General features: G+C 32.5%; 1 protein-coding gene across 1 annotated transcript in view; it reads left to right on the forward strand.

Moving 5' to 3' along the window:
- The window catches only part of TRHDE (thyrotropin releasing hormone degrading enzyme), a 475,008-nt gene that overhangs the window by 414,850 nt on the left and 36,659 nt on the right, over positions 1 to 23,499 (forward strand). Inside the window, exons 13-15 of the mRNA XM_074220778.1 lie at positions 8,834 to 8,981; positions 10,882 to 10,979; positions 11,439 to 11,546. Of these exons, the coding sequence (XP_074076879.1) occupies positions 8,834 to 8,981; positions 10,882 to 10,979; positions 11,439 to 11,546 (354 nt within the window). The remainder of the gene's footprint in view (positions 1 to 8,833; positions 8,982 to 10,881; positions 10,980 to 11,438; positions 11,547 to 23,499) is intronic.

Below are 23,499 nucleotides of genomic sequence, written 5' to 3' on the forward strand. Positions count from 1 at the left end.
TTAGTCCAATTATATGACTCACTTTCAAGTATACATCTCATATATAGGCATTTTAAATTCAGAAAAACAGCAAAAAATATAGAGTTTTCCTATAAATTCTGCAAATGTGAAGAACTTTAGAATTATATAAAATGTAGGGTCTAAATTGGCTATTTAGACTAACCTATGATCCAAAAAAGAAGCCTTAGCACCACTCTCCCAACAAGTAGTCATTTGTCCTATGCTTGAAGCTCTCTAGTGAAAGAGAACCCACTATCTCCCAAGCCATATCCAGTACTGGATATTTCTACCTGTTAGGAAAGTTTCCCTCTACATCAGACCTAAATTAGATTCCCATTCGCTTTCATCTATTGCTCCTGTCCCAGTCTGACATTTTAATTCCTTTCTTGGTCAACCTCAGTATTTCTAGTTCTGGAATGCAGGATGACTTCCAAAGTCTTTACCAGGACTTATATGTTATTAATTCCAAGAAAATGAAAATACAGCTAATAAACCAAGAATTTGTCTTTTTAAACTATAGATTAAATACTTTTGTGCTCTTTTAGAATTTGCAAAACAATAAAGATTTATTAAGTGGTTATTGTGAGCAATACTTTGCTAAAGATATAATCAACACCAACCAAATGACCAAAGAGACACAGCAACTCTGCAATCACTTTTAACTCTAAAAGAACCAGAGCTGACAGATGATCAAAACCATAATTATCTCTAAAAATCAAATCAAATCAAAGAGCTAACAGTGGTTATAAGCAAAAAAAAAAAAACCAAAAAACCCCAAACCTGTTCTTTGGTAGGAAATGTCAAGGCTCCCTCTAGTAGGCGACCTGCTTTAGTGTGGACAAACCTAAATACTTGAACCTATGGTTATGTGGTGAACTGTAGCTGTGATAGTGAGGGATAACAGTTTGATACATAGCAAGAGTTAATGACTAGACCATAGGTACTGCAGGTACTTGTCTAAGTTCAGGGACCACCCTGATGCTGATGGGAAATAATTTGGGATTTTGCTGTGTCTCCATTCAGAGGATGAGTGAAAAGAATTGTATTATGCCAAAATCAAGGCACAGCTAGATCTTAGCTGTGGAAAAAAGGGAATCTCCTAATAGTAAAAGGAGAGGAGTAAAAAGAGAGAAAGGTCTTCTTGGAGTGGTGATCCGGAAAGATATAAATAATTTCCATTTGCAAGGAGTTTACATTCTAATGGGATGACAGTGAATATAAATAAAGGTATATACAGAATAAATATAAAGAAAATTAATATCAGACAAGACTTCTACAATTTGTTTCATCACCCAGCATGGTAGAGTGGAAAGTCTGCTTGAGTATAAGTGACAGGATTCAGGTTTGAATTCTGCCTCCCTCATTTACTAACTGTAATTTGGAGCAAGCCAATTAAGCTCTGTGGGTCTCAATTTTTTCATCTGCAAAATGATGAGTTTGAACAGGTAGATAACCTCTTAAGGTTCCTTCCAGCTCTAAATCTCTAATTTCCTTGAAATACAAATGCAAAATTATTAAATACAAGAGAGCAAATTTTTTCATAAGTATTAATTCACTTGAATTGAATTTTTTATCATTTATGTTCTTGTTATATTGATCTAGAATTAAAACAACCCAAAATATCTGAAATTGCTTCTTCATTAAGATCAATTCTTATTTTTTAACTGTTAAGAATGTACTTCTGTAACACTAGGGCAGTTACATGGTACTGGGCTGGAGCCAATAGAGACCTGAGTTCAGATCTAGCCTAAAACAGGTACTAGCTAGGTCTTCCGGGGTGAGGAACTTATCCCTATTTGCCTCAATTTCCTTATCTGTAAAATGAACTGGAGAATTAAATGAAGTGTCTTTGTCAAGAAAGCATAAAAAGGGGCTATTAGGAGTCATAAAACTTCAGAAAATGACCAAATAAAAGTAACACTTCTAGTTTTACAAAGAATTTCACATCTATAATTTCTTTTATTCTTAGAGCAACCCTAGGAAAGAGTTATTATAATTATTTTTGTGTACATTTTATAGATGAGAAAATTAATCAGCATGCATTTATTTAGTCTCTACTGTGTGCTAAGCACTGGGGAAATAAGTGCAAAAATTGAAACAGTTCCTATTTTCAAATTACTTTGCTCCTAATGGAGGAGATGAATAAATATTTAATTATTTACAGAATAAACATAAAGTGAAAAAATAAAAATTAAATGGAAAGTAGTTAAATACAAGAGACCTAGTTAAAATAATAGTTAGAAATGAGGTTCAGAATAGGAGACTGGCAGATACTGGCAGATACTGAATCGAATGCACTTAATTCATGACATTCATAGTCCTACTCTATTAGAATTCGCTGATCCAGGAGATGCAATAAGAAATTCACCTCAATAATCATAATGCAAACAAAATAAGAAATTCTTTCCCTAATTATTTCTTAGCAAATCCATGGGTATTAATTCACTGAATTTCTTATTTAGCTCTACAATATTTTTGCCAAAGAGGAATTTGGTCTTGATATTGCCAGCAGTAGTGCAGAATCTTGTACTTTCCCCAAAAGTTCTTTACTGATATGAACTGTTTCAGAAAGGAGTTAGGCTTTTTTCTTCTCTATGATTTATGGTGACCATCCCAGTGTTCTGTAGAAAATCTCCTAAACAGTGTTTAGTTTAACTAATGTCTAAGTTATCCCCCAAAGTTATTAGTCTTTTAGGCAAGTATTAACATTTTAAGTAGATATCAGAACTATAACAGCTATTTGTTTCCTCTAACACACACACACACACACACACACACACACACACATTCACTAACAGAAATATTTAAAAACAGATTTTACATAAAACAACAGCTTATCAAAGCTTTATACTTTGCCAAAAATTGTAGGGCTATGAAAAATATAATTTTACCTGTGATTTGCTGTTTCTGTGATACTCAAAAATTTGGATGTACTTAGCTAATCTGATAAGTGTGAGGAGGTATCTCAGAGTTGTTTAAATTTGCATTTTTCTTATTAATGATTTGAAGCATTTTTATATGATTACAAATAGCTTTAATTTTTTCATCTGAAAATTGCATGTTTATATCCTTTGACCATTTATCAATTGGTGAATGACTTGTAATTTTACAAATTTGATTCAGAATTTCCACGTATGTTAGAAAGGACTCCTTTATCAGAAACACTGTCTGTGAAAATCATTTCCTAACTTTCTGCATTCTTCTAATCTGGCTACATTGGTTTTATTTGTGCAAATTTTCCATTTTGCAATTTATAATACTCTCTATCCTTTGTTTGGTTATAAACTTCCCTCTTCATAGATCTGACAGAGTATTTATTGTTCTTTTAATTGGTTTGGGATATTAATCTTTATGTCTAAATCCTGTACCAATTTCAACCTTATTTTGAGATAGGATGAGAGGTATTGGTCTATGCCTCATTTCTGCCATACTGTTTTCCAGTTTCCCTTCAGTTTTTGTCAAAGAGTGAATTCTTATCCCAGGATCTTTGTGTTTATAAAATGGTACTACTGTTTCTTTTGAAGCTAATCCATTCCACTGATCCACAACGCTATTCCTCAGCCATTATCAAAGAATTTTGATAAGTGTTGCAATAAAATATAAATTTTAGATCTGTTACAGCTAAACCACTTTCATTTGCATTTTTTCCATTAATTCCCTTGTCCTTTTGTTGCTCCAGATGAGTTTTGTGTTTTTTTTTTCCTAGCTCTTTTCTACCTCTATTTTTTTTTTGGTAGTTTGATTGGTATGGCACCGAATAAGCAATTTAATTTCAGTAGAATTGTCATTTTTATCGTATTAGCTCAGCCTGACTATGAGCAGTTCGTATTTTCCCCTTTGTTTAGATCTGACTTTACTTGTGTTAAAAATATTTTGTGTTCATATAGTTTCTGAGTTTTTCTTGGGAGATAAATTCCAAATATTTTCTGTTGTCTCCAGTTTCTTTAAGCAGAATTTATCTTTCTATCATTTGCTCTTGAGCATTATTGATCATATGTAGAAATGATGATGATTTATGTAAGTTTATTTTATAGCTTGCTTTTTTGTTAAAGTTGTTAATTGTTATAAATAGTATTTTAGTTGATTTTTCTAGAGTTTTCTAAGTATTATCATCATATAGTCTTCAAAGAGTGAAAGTTTTGTTTCCTCTTTGCCTATTCTAATTCTTTCAATTTCCAGTTCTTCTCTTATTGCTAAACAACATTTCTAATACAATATTGAATAGTAATAGTGATTATGGGCATTCTTGTTTCACCCCGATCATACTGAAAATATTGCTAGTTTATCCCCATTACAAATAATGCTTTCTGATGGTTTTAGATAAGTTCTGATTATCATTTTGAGGAAAAAAAATCTATTTAATCCTATACTTTCTAGTGTTTTTAATAGGAATAGGTGGTTTACTTTGACAAAGACTTTTTGAATATCTATTGAGATGATCATATATTTTCTGTTAATTTTGTTATTGATATGGTCATTGATAATGGTTATTTTCCTAATATTGAACCATCCCTGCATAACTGGTATAAATCCTACATGACCACAGTAATAACCTATAATCTGTTTGCTACAATTTTATTTAAAATTTTTGCATCAATATTCATTGGAGATATAGGTATCAGCACCAAGTTGGTGTCATGAAAGGAATTTGGCAAAGTTCCTTCTTAACCTATTTCTTTAAATAGTTTATATAGAATTTTAATGAATTATTCCTTAAATGTTTGGTAGAATTCACTAGAAAATCCATCTTAGGGAATTTTTTCATGGTTTCTTTAAATTATTTTTTTTTCTGAAATGGATTTTATAAGTATTTTATTTCCTCTTCTGTTAATTTGAATAGTTTATATTTTTATAAACATTTATCTATTTCACTTATATTGTCAGATTGTTGGCAAAATAGCTTCAAATTATCACTTTAATTTTTTCCATATTGGTGGTGAGTTCACCATTTTCACTTTTAATACTAGTAATTTGGTATTCTTTCTTTTAAAAAATCAGATTAACTGGGGACAGCTAGGTGGCACAATGAATAGAGAACAAACGCTGGAGTCAGGAATACCTGAATTCAAATTCTGCCTCAGACACTTAATAATTGCCTAGCTGTGTGACCTTGGGCAAGTCACTTAATCCCATTGCCTTGCAAAAACAAAACAAAACAAAAATTCAGATTAAGGAAAGGTTTATCTATTTGGTTGTTTTTTTTATAAAACCAATTCTTAGTTTTGTTTATTAGTTCAATACTTTTCTTACTTTCAATTTTTTTAATTTCTTCTTTGATTTTTCAAAAATTCTAATTTGGTATTTAATTGTGGATTGTGTATCATTACTTTTATTATTTATTATTAATAATATTATTATCAATTTCTTCTTTTTCTGATTTTCTTAGTTCCATGCTCAATTCATTGTTACCCCTTTCCTCTATTTTATTCATAAAGATATTTTAAAGATATAAAATTTCTTCAAATAACTGCTTTGGTTGCATCCCTCAAGTTTTGGTATGATGTCTCATCATTGCTATTGCTGAAATTGTTGATATTTCTATGGTTTGTTGTTTGATCTACTCATTCTTTAAAATTAGGTTATTTACTTTCCAATTAGTTTTTAGTTTTTCTTTCCATGTCCCTTTATTACATGGAATTTTATTGCATTATGATGTGAAAAGTGTGCATTTACTCTTTCTGTCTTTCTATATTTGATTGTGAAGTTTTTAATGCCCTAGTACATGGTCAATTTTGGTATAGGTACCATGTACATCAGAGAAAAAAGGTATATTCCTTTCTATCTTCATTCAGTTTTCTCCAGAGGTCTATCATATCTAATTTCCTAAAATTCTATCCACCTTCTTAACTTCTTATTTATTTTGTGGTTAGATTTATCTAATTCTCATGACTCCCATTTTCTCCATTTTTTTCTTCTTCTCTTCTTTGATTTTTAAAAACCTTTTAAAACTTTTCAAATATATATTTTGGGTTTGGAGGCCAATTCATAAATTCCTTTGAGGCTTCATATGTAGGCATTTTGACACTGCTTTCCTTTTTTTGGATGGTGTTTTTATTGTCCCTATGAAAATAGTAGTAGCATTCTATGGTCAGTGCTTTTTCTTTTCTTTCTTTTTTTTTCTCATTTTGATAGTTGAGCTCTGTTCTTGGATCACAGGGAATATAGTACCAAGCTTTTAGTGCCGGAGTTGGAATCTGTTCCCTGGCTTACCTATACAGGGTTCAAACTTTATCTTCTTAGTTGGGGTTGGGACCCTCACTGCCACTCTGCTGCACCACTGCTCTGCTTGATCTGAACTTAGCTGTGACTAAGAGTCTCTCTAGGGCTTTCCAGCTCTCCCATCTGAGCTATACTCGCCTTTTATCCAGGTTAGACAGATTTTTACTGAAGTTCCTCTACAATATCTTGAGTAGAAAACTTGTTTCACTCTGCAGCTTTTGGGTTTGTGTAGAGGCTTCTTTTAAAGTTGTTTCAGGAAAAACTCCAGGAACTTCTTGCCTTCACACTGCCACCCTGGAAGTCCAAATTTGGATCTCCTGATAAAATCAGTCCATGTCTTAAACTTCTTCAAGCTTTTTCAGCTCTAGTAAATTCTCACCAGTTTCTAATGGTGGTGGGGTGTCTTATTATCTGGGATTTCTTTTTATTATAGGCAGCACTTCTCACTGGACAACTAACCACAAGTTAGCAACCTAGTGATTCTCAAATGTGTGAGATAGGTGACAGACTATAAATATTGGTGTTCAGTCACATAAGCTTAGGATGTAAAACAAAAATAAGAGCAAAAGCAGAGGAGGCAGCCAGAGATTAGAAATCCAGTCTCAGACTTTTGTAGTCAAGCACCTTTCTTTACTTCCATGTACTCACCCAACTCTAGCATTAGAGGGAGAGTAGAAGTCAAATGGGGAGGTGGTAGAACTACTCTGTTCCATCTATATCCCTTTGTTCAGTTGTTACAAGCTGGGTCTGACCCAGTTTAGGTTTTATATTGGAGCAAAATGAGATATTAATCAATCAGTTGTCAAGAAAAGAAGATTTTCCATCCATAGCAAGAGGATGATAAACACAACTACATTGAGGAAACCTGTGTGCTGATTCAGCTGAGTGAAGTTTCCTCACCTCCATTGTCCATCATTATCCACCAACCAACAATCAGGGAGGATTTAGAATTGCTTGTAGCTGTCTTCTTTTTAGGCAACCAGGATGTGATGTCAGTATCCCTTTTAACACTAAAGTGTTAAACCACTGTAGTCCTGCCAACCAATCAAGTTTTTAGCATGTTTATAATGTTTTATTTTTTGGTGAGGCAATTCTGTTAAATGCCCAAGGTCACATAGTTAATAAATATCAAATGTCTGAGGTTATATTTGAACTCAAATCCACCTGACTCCAGGGCCAATGCTCTATCCACTGTACTACTTTCCCATTTTACACACACACACACACACACACACACACACACACTATACATATATATATATATATATATATGTATATATATATATATATATATATATTAGTTTTTGCAAGGCAGTGGGATTAAGTTAAGTGATTTGCCCAAGATCACACAGCTAGGTAATTATTTATTAAGTATGTGAGACCAGATTTGAACTCAGTCCTTTTGACTCCAGGGCCAGTGGTCTATCCACTATGCCACCTAGCTGCCCCCATTTTCAATATTTTTTAAAGAAAATATGTCAATTTGTACAGGGGAATGGGAATTTGTAAGCTATTGTTCTTACCACAGTTGTCATGATATTTAATATCATTAGTATCTCAAGGAAAATAAACAGTTTCTCTATTTCCAGGTGTTAAGATTAAGTCATGGACTGATGTTTAATGCACTGTTATTTAGTCTCTCTATCCCTTGGAATTTGTACACAGTCTCAAGGCGGAACCATAGCATGTCCATATTGACCAATTTTTTTTCTGTGTCTCTATGTATAAAAATGGATAACATGTCTTTGGCCAAATTTAAAGAGCTCCACTTTTTAGTACTATTCTAGGAGCTTGATAATGGTACCCAAGGTGACATAGTCCATTGGGAAAAAAGAATAGAGTAAAAAAAAAAAAGAAAATGCTATCCTTCCTAATACATGTAATTTGAACCCAATCAAAGGTTCAATTAGATTTTCATAAATGGCTGTGAAAAGTGATGCCACTTTTAGTGGGCTTAGCTCCCCCCTCCCCCCTGCTTTTAACGAGGTGAGAAGAGGCAGGTTAGCCTTTGAATATGGGCCTTTGGTTTTATAGCAAAGTCTGATTTGGAAATACCAACACGGAGGGAGCCACAGTTCTAAGAGACTCAATCTCTTGCTGTTCTAATTTAGTCACCCTTTGAAAAACAATCTGAACTAAATGCCATTACCCAGAGCTACTTGAAAAGTAAAGTAGACAAATTGAGCAACCTAAAGAAGGCCACTTCAATAATCAATTATTTTCAATTACTTGTGACCTCTGAACACTTTGCCATTAAGGAAAATATCTGTGGTTGTTGATTTTGTAGACACTAGAGGAAATAAAGGGAATGAAGTTCTTTCTTTCTTGTAAAAATATACATTTTGATATTTTAGTATTCATGCAAATTTTATAATTATCAGAATCTACATATGTGAAAGGATATTGGTATCTTGCATAGCAATATATTGCACATTTATATACATATACATATGTATGAAACCTTCTTAGTATGTGATTTCATTTTTATATTCCTTATAATGTGATGAATGTGATGACCAAGATGTTTAATGTGCTTAAAGTAAAAAAAATCTCATTTTTGCAACATCATATATCTTTACTGCATCTAATTAACATTATTTTTTGGACCACACAGAGCTGGTTATTTGCCTCAGAATATTCCTCTGGAGATTATCAGATACCTTTCTGAGGAGAAGGATTTTCTTCCATGGCATGCTGCCAGCCGGGCCCTTTATCCTCTGGATAAATTACTGGACCGAACAGAGAACTACAATGTCTTCAATGTAAAAGATCTATTTCTTTCATCTCCAATTCTCGAAAAAATATTGGTTTATTATCATGTATTATTGTGCAAGAGATTCAAAGTTATTTATTTTCTCCCTGATTTTTTCGTGTTAATTTTATTATGTTTTCCTGTGGATATGTGGTTTCTGGCTTTTGAAGAAAGAAATTTGAGACAAGCTATTTTGTCCCACCCTGAAAATATGTAACTTTAATGTTATGGAATTAAAAATATACAAACAATCCAAATCCTCCCAGTCCAAACATATTTTCTTCTAGTTATAGGATTCTTCACTCACCAAGGACTGAAATAACCCAGGCAAAGGGATTCCAAAGATCTGAACAGGATACCGACAATTGCAGTAAAGATTGTTAGTCATTATTTTTATCCAAAAGGGCATAGTGAATTCAATTCACTTCCTTAATTAACAGGGATAAGATCAACATTGAGGCAAAAGCCCATTCATAATTGGGTCCAAGGGGATAACAGTGCAGAAAACAATAGATAATCCAAATAGACAGAAAAGCATGACAAACATTCCAAAATATACTACCTGAAAAATCTTACCTCAACTAGCAGCTGGTTGATAAAGCAAAATATCACTGCTGATATTAATTAATAGAGAAATTACATGACTATTTCAAATTAGATTAGTTTTGAGAACTATTAATGAGCATTTGATATTTCATTTTCTTATTACCAGTTTAATTTTGGTGCATGTATGAAAATATATTTGTATTCAATGTTAACTGTACACACTATTTTCTTTCTTATATTCACTTTTAAGAGCTCAATGAGTATTCCATAAAATAATACTCTTTGCCCTAACATACTATCCTTTTAATTAACTTACTGTCTTAGTATTGTTTAAAACTAGATTATTGTAGCATAAAAATCCCTTTTTTAACGGAGGCATCTCAGTTCCCAGATTGCCATTATGGTTGCTCTTTTTTTATGCATAGCCTGCCTACATTGATGCAATTAAGTTTTAATAAATAAAAATGGCAACGTTTGAGGGTAGATGGCTTTACTGCTACAGCTTCTGTCTAAGACTTCAAAACACCCATACAAAGAAATGTGTCATTTTAGTGATGACATAATTTTCACCTGCTGGAAAAAGACACATTGCATTTCTCCTTTTCTTCCAGACACACAAACATGTGTGCATGGAACTTTTGGAAACGTAAGATTTATTCAATCTGTATATATTTGTCCTTTAAGATGGTATATCATGTCAGACACTCCATTTTTAGTATAGCAATTAAAAAATTGCTTGGGCTACCATTTCAGTACTCTTCTTCCTGCCTGAAATTAAGGGAAGTACATTCAAAAAAAGAAGAGCATGTCTTAAACTGCTACCAATGTTTAAATGTACCAGGAACTGAATGGATCTTAACTATGAGCTACTAATGAATGCTCTCTGTATGCTATGATAAATAGCACTATTAGGTCATTGGGTGCACTTGTGTAGCCATTTTTCTATGTCCTTGTCATTAAGTGTATCTATGCTTTTTCCATAATTTACATGTAAGAGCTACATGTGTGCATATGCATGCCCCTACACAAGTGCATGTTAAACAACCTCTTTGCAAAATGTTCATCAGAACACATTTCTCAGAAAGTCATTATGAAATCAAGACTATGCTTTATTTTTCAGCATTATCTTAACGTTTTAAATATTAGGATGGAGTAGAGTGTCTTGCATATTATAAATGCTTAACAATGTTGCATTTCTTGAATTGAAATACTCATCTCATAGGATATTACCCTATTTATGACTAGATTGGTGTTTGTAAATAATCACCTTCATAATGTGAAACATTTTGTTTTAAAACTCAATGATAATGGACCGGTTAAAATCTTAACATTGACACTAATTTTTTTCCCCTCTCTCCATTTAGGAATATATTTTAAAGCAAGTTGCCACAATGTACATCAAGCTTGGATGGCCAACAAATAATTTTAATGGATCCCTTGTTCAGGCATCTTACCAACATGAGTACACTTTTGTTTCTTTTTCTATCTCTAACTCCCAAACTGAAGTTAAAAAATATTACCAATATTACTGTGACTTTAGCAGCATGAGACAGTCTTACTTTCATTTCTCACCTGCTTGGGGAGTATTGCTGCTGTGTTAGAATAGTTTCCTTTACCTTGTATTTGAGAACAAAGATATTTTTCTTGTTATGCTTAAGTTTAAGTGCTATCTCCAATGGTGATGTTGGGATCTGAACCCATGCACTTTTTTGTAATTTTTACAACAGCAGATGTGTCACATATTTGTTAGTCTACATGATGGTTAATTGTAGTCCCACGGAATGATAGAGTGTAGTTTTCATTATGTTCTGATATACTGGCAGTGAGGGTGCTTTCTGCCTTCCTAAGACTGATGATGAGGAGGGATGGGACTGCCTTTTCATTTTTAATTTTTTTTCCCTTTTTTCTTTGGTATACCCAGAGAGTTACGAAGAGAAGTTATAATGCTGGCTTGCAGTTTTGGTAACAAACATTGTCACCAGCAGGCTTCAACACTCATTTCAGACTGGATTTCCAGCAATAGAAACAGGTGAGTTCAACATGACCTGTATTTACAAAAAATTCAATCATTTTGCAGACTGATGAGTAGATAGATAGTTGTAGCTATAGATAGAGAAAAATAGTTACAACTATCTAAATCTATAGTTCACACTGACTGTTAAAATATACCAAAAAATCCATTCCAAAATTTATTTCAGTTAAATGTTCTTGTTGCAGGTGCTAAACAATTCAGTATTTTTAAAAAAATCAAGGGGAAATTGGAAAAGTTGCAAAAATTTAGACTTATGAACTTTCAAAAAACTTGAACTATCTCAAAGTAAAATGGACTCCTCTAGGAATGTTGTTTAGCACCTGATATTAACCAAATACAACTTTGGTTTCTATGTGATGAAAACTATGTCCCTGCTGGAAATGGGACAACATTTAATATTTCTGCTTTATAAGTAGTCATTTCTTTGGGAAGAACATTGTCAGTTTGATAGTGTAGGAGATAATTGAAGTTTATTAGCAAATTCAGAATTAAAAAAAAATCAAGTGGTTGTAAATACATGGCTTATAATAGAAACAAGTAAATTACAGAATATTGGCTTTTCCTTTCCTTGACTTTTGGCTTCTATTATCTGAAAGTTTCTCTACTGGTTTTTCATTCTCCTTTTGTTCAGCAATAGCAGGCGAACAAAATAACAAGGCTACAGAATTAGAAAATATGAGTAAGATGCACCCTATTATAAAAGAATAAGCTTTCAGTATTTCAGGAATATATTAGTCCATCAAGACATTCATCTCACATTGAATTTACACATGTTCAAAAAGAAAAAAAAAGGAATTTAATGCAGTTTGTAAAAGGCCACAGATCATAAACACAAGGCTCTTACAAGTCCTCCAGTTGAAATGCCTCATTTTGCAGAAGAGTAAATTCAGACTCATTTTAATTTATTAATTTCCTTCCTCCCTTCCTTCCTTCCTTCCTTCCTTCCTTCCTTCCTTCCTTCCTTCCTTCCTTCCTTCCTTCTTTATTTTTGTTATTTTTTTTTAGATTTTTACAAGGCAAACAGAGTTAAGTGGCTTGTCCAAGGCCACAGAGCAAGGTAATTATTAAGAGTCTGAGAATGGATTTGAACCCAGGTACTCCTGACTCCAGGGCTGGTGCTTTATCCATTACGCCACCTAGCTGCCCCCTATTTTTGTCATATTTCTAAAGCAACATTTCATTAATCTGTGTTTATGAGTTGGGGCTCATTTTATCAAATTCTTAGTTAACTTTGAAGGTAGTGCTCACTTTATTCAGAAGCATAACACAAGTACCATTCCTTGAAAGAAATTGCCTTCCTCTGAGTAATTCTTCCTTCCCTGGGCTTTTCCTTGGTCTTCAAAAATGACTTCCAAGGCACCAGAATGAAATATTCAATCTATAATCTGTTTTTTAAGATGTTTGACATAATTTGCTGTATAGTCATTATTTAATATACAAAGCCACTAGATGCTAATTACAGATGACTAAATAGGACAATATGCCTTTTCAATTTCTTTTTGAAACTAATGAAACCTTTAGTTTGGAAGGGAAATTGGGGATAATTTATTTCTCCTCGATACTTAGAACAGCAATCCAACCCAACAAACATATATTATATGAATTCTTCTTTCACTGTACCAAGTAGTTATCTAGTACCTGCCTGAACATATCTATTGATAGGCACCCTCTTACCCTGCAAGAAGTCATTCTATCTTGAGGCAGCTCTGATTGTGGGTAATTTTTTTCCCCTAGCATTAAACTTTCATCTTCCTCCTTGCATTGTTCATCCATAGGACATGAGAATAATTCTTTGGACTTGTTATGCAGAATGCATTTATCTTAGTACAATGCAAAGTATAATAATTATTTAAGAGAGATGCTTTTGAGATTTTGAAAAAATATAAAATATTCATACCAATGGCAGAACAGTTTGTTTAGTCACTCAACAAATGAATGCCAACTTTAAAATTATCAATTTATCATAGCTGTTCAGCTAATACTGTTGATTATGTTACCTAATGTTGTTACCTAAGCAACAAGGAGTGACACAGTATGCACACAATATATCTATCTATATCTATATCATCTATCTCTATCCATATCCATATCCATATCCATATCCATATCCGTATCCATATCTATCTATATCTATATCTATATCTATATCTATATCTATATCTATATCTATATCTATATCTATATCTATATCTATATCTATCTATATCATCTATATCTCTATATATCTAATCTATCTCTGTCTCTATATCTATATCTATCTATTATGTATATGTATGTGTAGAGAGAAATATAGATATATAGTTTATATATAGATAAATAGTTAACATATGCATGTTTATTCAAACACACACACACACACACAAATTTTCTCCTTTCCATTACTGTATTGGACATTAGACCAACCAGGTAAAGAATCACTAAACCACACGTTGTAGTTAAGCAGAGGATGATATCTTCATCTTGAAAAGATATTGAGTCTATTCCTCCATGATCTCAGTATTCATGGATGCCACCTTGAAAAGTAAAGGATAGAAAGCAATTGGGATACATCCTAACCATAGAGAAAATCTGTTTTTTGTTGTTTTGTCCTTCATTCTCAAAGAAAATCATGACATCAGGGACATGATACTATAACATGCATGTGAATTGGATCTGAGTGAGATGAGTATTATGCAAGGTCACCAGCCTCATTTTCTCCTCCAGAGCCATCAAGGTCCAATGGCCAGATATGAATCAGGAAGACTAGAGAGGGCCATGGATTTAAGGCAATCAGGATTAAATACCTTGCCCAGTGTCACATAGCTAGTAAGTGTCAAGTGTGTGGGGTTGGATTTGAGCTCAGGTCCTCCTGACTTCAGGTCTAGGGCTCTATTCACTATGCCACCTAGTGGCCCTAGAGGAAAAATCTACAATGTGCATAATATACACATAAATATGTATAATAATATATACTTGGATGATTAGATGTTGATCACAGCTACCAGTGACTATTTTGAATTGTATCTGTTACCAAGATCGCATTAAAAAACAAAGCAGATTGAACACCAACTTTTTGTGATCTATTCTAATCTCTCAGAACCTCAAGCAGCATTTTACAATATATTCTTTAAATTATGGGGTTTTTTCCTCTGGTTCTACTCTAAGTGAAAATGAAAATCATTTAGTTTTCATCATCCATAAAATCAACTTTCATTTATGTGGAGACAGCAATTAAATCACCCATACTTCTCTTCTCCAGGCTAAATGTTACCAGTTCATTTAACTTTTATGAAATAACTTTTTCAAATGCCTTAAAAATCATTTTTGATTGCTCATGGTTCTTTTCCATCATGAATCAATTTCCTTTCTCCTAATTCTTAACATCTCTTTGTACTATCTTTGTACCATCCTATCTTCAAGGTAAAAAAAAATCCACATATATCTACCAAAAACCAGTACAATAAAGACTGTTTACATCATATGATTATATGTAAAATTGTCTAAAAGGAAATTGAGCAATTGACAGAAGGATTTCATTTCTGCCCAACTCGTGGCTGCAATTTTCTTTGGTCCACATTCTGATAAAAATTGCATTAGTTTTTTGGGGAAGCCATCTGATAATTTTCAATCAAGTTAAACATGTCATCCACTAAAATTTCTTAAGAATTTTCAAATTATAGGGTAGATAGGTGGTGCTGTAGATAGAGAAATGGCCTTGGAGTCAGGAGGATCTGAATTCAATCCGGCCTCAGATACTTAACAATTACCTAGCTGTGTGAACTTGAGTAAGTCACTTAGCCCCATGGCCTAGCAACCCCCCCCCCAAAAAAAGAATTTTCAAATTAATTGCTACTTAACCAAAATGTCTAACACTTTCCAGAGTAGGAAAAGTAGTCTTTGAACAATGATATGATAGAGATGTATCCATGTTCTATCTTGTTTTTATCATCACAAAGTTAATGTCCTTGGATTCAATTCAATTTGTTACATACTTGTTACAAATTTAAAAAACAATACAGTCCCTTTCTCTAAGGAGATTGCAATCTAATATAGACAGCAAAAAATATGCAGCAAATTCGAATGCATCAAATACAAAGGTGATACATAAAGTGCTTTCAAAATATGGGCAGGAAAAGATTATTTTCAAGGTGGGTGTATTTGAGAAGATACTGTGGAGAATGTGGGACCTGAACTGACTCAAATCAATCAGCATTTATTAAGCATCTAATGCTTTCAGAGAAATGAAAGATTGTAATAGGTAACATTAAGAGGGAGGGGTGCACACCAGTTATGTAGATATCTTCCACGAATGGTCAAGATACTATAGGATGAGATTAACATTTGATTTGATGATATCAAATGAATCATGGTAAAAAGTACAGAATATAAATGCTGTTGATCCAGATTTTTTTTACATGAGGTTCTTTTAGTCACTTTAAAATCTTCTTTACTCATTTATAGGCAAAGATAGATATAAACTAAGAGCTTATACTAAGATCTTAACCTGTGTCAAAATTATTGGAAAAATTGATAATAGTACATATAGTGTTTTCTATAAAAATATAAATATACATATATAATTCATCTATAATCTCTATTATACCATCCATCCATCCATTCATCCATCCATCCATGCATCCATTTATCCATCTATCAGCCATCTATGTACCTACCAAATGTTCCCCTGTAGTTGCCATTTGTACTAGATAATTCCTCAAGGGGAAGTCTGTCTATCAGTCTACGCATAACTTCATTCCATAATCATAATTACTGATTTAACATCATCATACGGCAGTAATTTTAATGGTAGTTTTTGAAAATAATGACAATATTCCACATATCTATTCAACAAAATAAGTGTCAATCACTTACTTTATACAAGTGAATTTTTCCAAACATTTTTAAATAAAAGCATCAACATTATACAAAATCAATTTCTATGCTTTAATTATAGGGATTACAACTCTTTCAAGGTTATATTCAGAACTGCAAGCTTTTTACTCTATGGTTTTGTTTTTATCTTTTATTGCTGGCCTCTAGCATAATGCCTTGCATTTATTAGATACTTAATAACCTTTCAAGAATGGAATAAAACAGAGTCAGAAATTCCTTGAAAGATAGTGATGATTCTTATCTTCATATTTCCCCAAGTATTATACAATGCATTGTATAATACAAGCAATTAGCAAATGTTTACTAAATGAACAAATAATTGTACAAAAAGACAGTAGTATAATCTCTCATATTTAAAATGCCATATGATAAGTAATTTGTCTATATATGGAAATTAGCATCAGAATGAGAATTGCTAACATGAAAGAAATTAGATCTGGGTTTCAATCAAAATCCTGGAACTTTTTTGTAGTACACTAGGAAAGTCATTCTCTGTACCTTCATTTCCTCATCTGTAAATTGGGCATGGTAATAAAGCCCATAAAAGCACTAAAGGGTTCTTATCATAACTTGCATTGATGAGTGAAGTACCCTCAAGCAAGGTTATAGTTTTCCTTGAGAAAACTTGTGGAGTACCTTTCTAAAGCTATCAGCTCAAACTACCATTCTAATATATTGTTCCCAATATGTTTAAACTGCCAGTTTCATTTATATATCATCAATACTCCTTCTTATTAACCCCTAGTGCCATTTAACTAATCAGCATTTTTTTAAAAAAGAATATTTATCAACAAAATTTAAAGAACAAAAGTTTCAAGACAATAGCCCCATCATATACTGGGGGAACCTTCTTCTTTCTAGATTATTATATTCCTTGGTAAGAGTGGGCTCAGACTTACAGAAATTTTTACAAACCATTCATTTATAAAGATGGCGTAGCCAATGTTTGAATTCCTCTTGCCCTTTTTCAAACGGTTTTTGCAAGGTAATGGGGTTAAGTGGCTTGCCAAGGCCACATAACTAGGTAATTATTAAGTGTCTGAGATCAGATTTGAGCCCAGGTACTCCTGACTCCAGGGCTGGTGCTTTATCTACTGCTCCCCTAGCTGCCCCCCTTGCCCTTTTCTAAAAGACCTTTATCACTGCTTTGCTAGGCAAAGAGCAGAGGTAGTCAGAGACCACATATTCTTTTTGATAAAGAAATTAAGACCTGAGGTCTCTCCCCACTGTGAGTACAGCATGTCTTCCTCACTCAAATCAGCCAGGCAGAAAAGAATCATCATCTGCTTGGTTCCTTTTGTAAACATTCTCGGTTCTAGATCATAGCCAATCAATTTCTTCTTAATAAATACACATGATACATAGAAATAATAAATGTACAAATGAGCATCATTTCAAGCAAACCTTGTTATGTGTGCTAATGAAGTCTGGACTCACAGTAACCAATCTCAGTTCCCCATTACAATAATATGTACTTCTTTGAATTTCTTGAAAGAACTGTTTTCCAAGCACTGTAATCTTGAAAAATATGGCAAAGCGAGTACAGCTAGGGCTATACACAAAATCTATCATGGACTCCCCTGAAAGGATTATTTAAATCATCTTTGATCTGTTTGAGTCAGTAATATCTTCATATTTGTACTTCTTTAAATTTTTTAATATGTCTAAGATGTTTTCTATCATGGGTAATTAATACGTAGAGAAATATGAGTTTTTAAGGCACTAATGAGTATTTTTCAGCATTTGTCCTTTTTCTGTTACTCCAATTTCTTTTGCAGTAAAGTATATAACATATTAAATGGAAATAACAATTTGTTTACTGAGGTCTACTCAATGGACCATATTGCATTCCTGAAAATCTATTGTCTAACCTCCTGCCGGTAGGACAGATGTTACTCACTAAGCCCTATCAAAATCTGAGTTCAAAGGTTTAATCTACATGTCTTAGATTGTTAGCAATAAAACAGTAATGCCATTATTTGTGTTGAATTTCATTATTCTTTCTGTCAAAAACAAAGGTATGGTTTCTTATTTTTTTTAAAATAATTTTATTAATCTCTTCTGTTTTTACATCATAATAATTCCTAGAAATGCTCTCCCCTCTTCATTTCCCTATTGTGAAATTAATCCCTACCTTGAAGTGAAGGGGCAACTGAGGAAAAGAAAAAGAAAACACATTTAATAAGGTATTACAATCCAAGTTTGTGATCTCTTACTTCTCTGCCAGAGGAGGGAGACATGTTTTCTCTGTTTTTTTTAAATTATTCATTGTTCAGGTTGCTTTCAGTGATTTTTTTTGGTTCTCAAGTCCTAATAATTTTGCATCATTTCCTTTGAATTTTTGATATCTTCTTAAGTGTTCCTGGAATAATAGATCAGATATTATTTATCTTGGTTCTCTAAAAAAGCAATCTCTTGTAGAAAATCATGGTAAAGAAATAGCATGTCTTCATGATATGTTTTGGGAGAAATGGTACACAAAGTTTGATAATTGATTTCATAAACAAAGAATCCAGAAACAATCAGGATTACAAATCCTTTGGAGAATAGGAGTGTTATTCAATATAATTTGATACATTGGGTGGAAAATAAATAGCATCAGGATTATTAGACTGAGGAAAAATATATGTATATATATATATATGTGTACATGTGTATATGTGTATATATGTTTGTATATACATGTATATATGGTATAACAAGTAATAATCTAGTAGAAATATTTATATATGGTATAATGAGGGATAATCTAGTAGAACTAAGAACATTGGATAATGGGAAAGTAGCAGAACAAAAAATCAAGAATTATGGAAGATCAGAAGCTGAATCAATTGATACTACAATCACATTTGAAAAATCCAAACATTATAATTAGTTGAATTGTCCTAGAGAAACCAAATGTTTATTAAAAAAAAGAAATTATGCTCTGTTTTATTTGTGGGAGAAGAAAAAAAAAGAATTCCCCAGGATGAAAAAGCATGGGTCATTTGCAATATTCTCTCAGAGAGAGAATAATTACATTGATGAGATGGAAGATCTATTAAGTGTAGAATGAAATATCTGGGACAATATATATTCAATTCATTTAGTAAGCATTTAAAAACACCCACTACATGCTATTCACTGTGCCACAAAGACTGGATATACAAGAAGGAAAAAAAAGGAAAAAAATATCTCTTCCTTCTCTAGAGGAGATTATAATTCAATGAGGGAAGCAGCATTCAGGCAGCTATTTACAAAGAAGTTATGCACAGGTTAAATTGCAAATAATCTCAGAGAGAAAACACTATTATTAAGTAGGACTAGGAAAATTTTCTTGCAGATGGTGAGATTTTAGTTGAGAGGAACTGGGAGGCAGAGGTGAGAAGTGAGAAGATCTAGGCCTGGGAGACAGCTGTTTTAAAATACAGATTAACTATATACAGAAAAATACTAGAAAAAGAAGAAGAGGCTATATATGAAGGGCTTTCAAAAACAAATAGAAGTTTATATTTGACTGCAGAGGAAACTATGTGAATGAATAAAAATTTTAAATTTAATTAAGCATTGACTAAATGCCAAACAGTATTTTTTTTTTAAGTCCCGGGGTGATAAAGAAAAAAGTGAGATGGTTTTGTTCTGTGTTTTCCTTTTGTGTTCATTTTTCATTCAGCTCTGATAAAGGAACATTAAACTACTTGAAATTTTTTTATTATTAGCAATTAACTTTTAAATTCAGTTAATTTTCCTTTTATCAATGTAAATGCTATGTCACTTGGGGCAAATATATTTAGTATTCACAATACTTTCATCTGTAACATTGTTGAGCATAAAGCCATTTCCCTCCTTTACCCTCTTGGTTTTGTGATTTTTTTTTCCTTTTGTTTTGTCTGGTAGGATGTTTGAAACCCTTGCTTTTAAAAAAAATAATTATCTGATTCTTTGCAAATTTTGTTACAGCCTCTTATTATCATTTTCTGGTTCCCTTTATTGGGGGAAGATTTGTTTCTGAGTACACAGGCAATTGTAGTGTTTTGTTTTCTTATCAGTTCTCCATTTTCTTTCATTTAATTGGATTCTTTAGTGCATTGCTTTCTTTTCTATTTCCTGTAATTCTCTTTGTTGTGAAATTAAAGAAACTACAATCCATTCTCAGCTCAACTCTGGATAGCTCTCCTCTATCTCTTACTTTGTCTCTACCAATTTGTGTTACTTCATTCCTTGATAACCCTTCCAGGAAAAAAAAAAGTCACTTAATCCATGGAGTTTCAGTTCAGTTTTTCTTCTAATATTCTTTTCAATTCTTCAAATCATTAGCCTCAAAAGGTTTTTGTTGTTATTTCGACTCTTAATTATGATTCTTTGTTTTTAGGAGGCACAGTGAATACAGTTATGCATCCAGAGTCAGGGATGAACTGAGTTCTAATCCAGTTCCTAGATATGTGACTCTAGGCTAGTGAGTTAATCTCTCTTTCTTAATAGAATCTTACTTACTTACTCTTACTTCATAAGTAAAGGGACTGTTAATAGCACCTAATTCTCAGGGTTTATGTGAGGATTAAATTAGACGATATTCATAAAGCACTTTGCAAATCTGAAAGCACTAAATACATGCTGCTGCTACTACTGCAGCTACAGCTGCTTCCCTTAATTTATCTTATTCTATTTTGTAAAATAAAAGGCTTTAAATAATCTATATAAATAATGAATAGATTTTATTATTTATTATTTTTGTGATAATTCTTACTTTTTTGGGCTTTCTTCATTTGGAGAACTTGCAAGTTGAATATTCAACCCACCTTTTTCTTTTGTTTAGTTGTAATTTTAGAAATGATTCAATGTCTCTCTTTCATTGACAGATTATCAATTTACATTTATATTTAGGCTCCACGTTAAGATCTGTTTGCTTGCATTGTAGTCTGAGTTACCTTGCCTTTTTAATATCCCTTTCCATCCTTTTTCTTTAATTGCTTGGGAATAAGAGAGTAATCCAGGACAATTGAATTGGTGTCATTTTTGTAGTAGAAAGGTTTTTGTACTAGATACTTATAATTTATTGTTTATTAATGAAACTCTGAAATTTAACCACCATGGATTTTGGGTTTTATTTAAACTTGTAGTTTTTATTTTTTTCCTTTTGATTTACTGATTTATTTTCACATGCATTTATTTTCTTTACTTTCCCATTTGAGCAATTACAAAGTCATAATAAATATGTTTAATTCAGCAAAACAAATTTACAGGTAAACCATTTCCAAAAATTCATGTCTCATTCTCAATTTTATGTCTCTCACCCCTGGAGATGGATAGAGTGTTTTCAGTTTTCTGAACTCATGGCTCTTGATTTTTGATTGCACTGATCAGGGTTTTAAAGTGTTTCTAGAGGTAGCTAGGTGGCATAGTAGATAGAGCTCTAGGTTTGGAATCAGGAAAATCTGAGTTCAAATTTGGCCTCAGACCTTTACTAGCTGGGAGGCCTTGTTCAAATCACTTAACTTCTGTCTCCCTCAATTTCTTCAACTGTATAATGAGAATAGGAATATATTTCTCTCACAAGACTTTTATGAGGATCAAATGAGATATTTGTAAAATGCCTGGCACATAGCTGAGACTTAAATGTTTGTTTTCTTCCTTCTTTTTAAAGTTATTTTTCTTTTTTGAAGAATCTGTAATTGTATGAACTGTTTTTCTAAGGAGTCTAACTTCATTCTGCAACAATTCATAGATATTTCCAGCTTCCTTCAAAATTATCTGTTTTGTCACCTTTTACAGCATAATAATATTACATTATTTTCATATACCACAGTGTTAGACTGTTTTCCAACAGTCAAGTGCATCTTTGGTTTCCAATTTTAGGCTACTACAAAAAAAATGACTATAAATAATTATTTTAAAATATGAGTTTATTTGCTTTTAATTTATTTCTTTTGGGTATAGATCCTAATGGTGATTTAGCTGAGTCAAAAGGTATGCAAAGTTTAGTGGCTGCTGGGGCATAATCCCACTTAAGCATGGTATTTTTCTCTGACAGTATTTTTGGATTTGATGAAGCAGTTAAGGTTCTTTGAGCATTTTCTTGTATTATTTTCTATACCATGGTAAATAAGTTTTTAGACTAATCATGTTCTCAGGCCTGTGATCCTCAAAATATTTCTACACTACCTGCATTTAATTTCGATCATTTTTGCCAGTATAAACTTCCTGTGTTCTCTTAAAGTTACTACATTTTGTTTCCCTTATTTTCTTTAAAGTTATTACATTTTATTTCCCTTATTATTCCCCTTATTTTTCTTTTGGACCATCTGCTTTATTCATGTGTTCACTGTCATGTTTTCTTTCTTTTTCTACCATATTTGCTTACTTTGAATCTAGACAGAAAGCATCCATTTCTGTCCTAATTTCATTCCTAATATATCCTTTTAAGTTTATTTTTCATTAGATTATTTCTGAAATTGTTGTTGTTCCAAGATCTTTGGAGAATCCTGGGAATAATCTTTTTTTATCAGGAATTTTTTTTCCATTTTAATACATATAGACTGTGTTGTTGCCTGTATAGTTATGTGTATGTTCCCTAGAGGATTGACAAAATGTATCTTTTGGAATGCTTTCATATATTTCTGAGGAATCTTGTCTGAGATCTTTGATTTTTTCCTGTAGAACACGAGTAGAGGTCATGAGGTTGACCAGTCTGCAGTCCTCAAAAAGGTTTTACCACACTAAAATTAAATATCTTGTCTTGTGTAAGTATTGTTAGTCTAATGGTAAAGTTCAAACTACTTCACTGATTACCATACTTTAATGAAGAAAAGATACCTCAAACTTATTATCTGAAGTCTTGACCCCTTTCTGCCCAATGCTAATTTCAGAAAAGACCATTGCAAATAGTGAATATAAAATAACTACTTTTATTCAGGCAGATTGCTAGAAGAAATCAGAAAATTTATATAGATTCTGACATACCAGATAATTACACCATAGTGAATGAACTGGAGGTGAGATATATTATCTCAAGCAAAAGGGATTCCTAAATTACTTGAGGGAAAATATTCCAAAGTCTCTGGAGAGGAAGAGTTAGAAATCAGGAATGTGTTGAATAGCT

The sequence above is a fragment of the Macrotis lagotis genome, chromosome 2 (assembly GCF_037893015.1).
Source record: "Macrotis lagotis isolate mMagLag1 chromosome 2, bilby.v1.9.chrom.fasta, whole genome shotgun sequence".
NCBI lineage: Eukaryota > Metazoa > Chordata > Mammalia > Peramelemorphia > Peramelidae > Macrotis > Macrotis lagotis.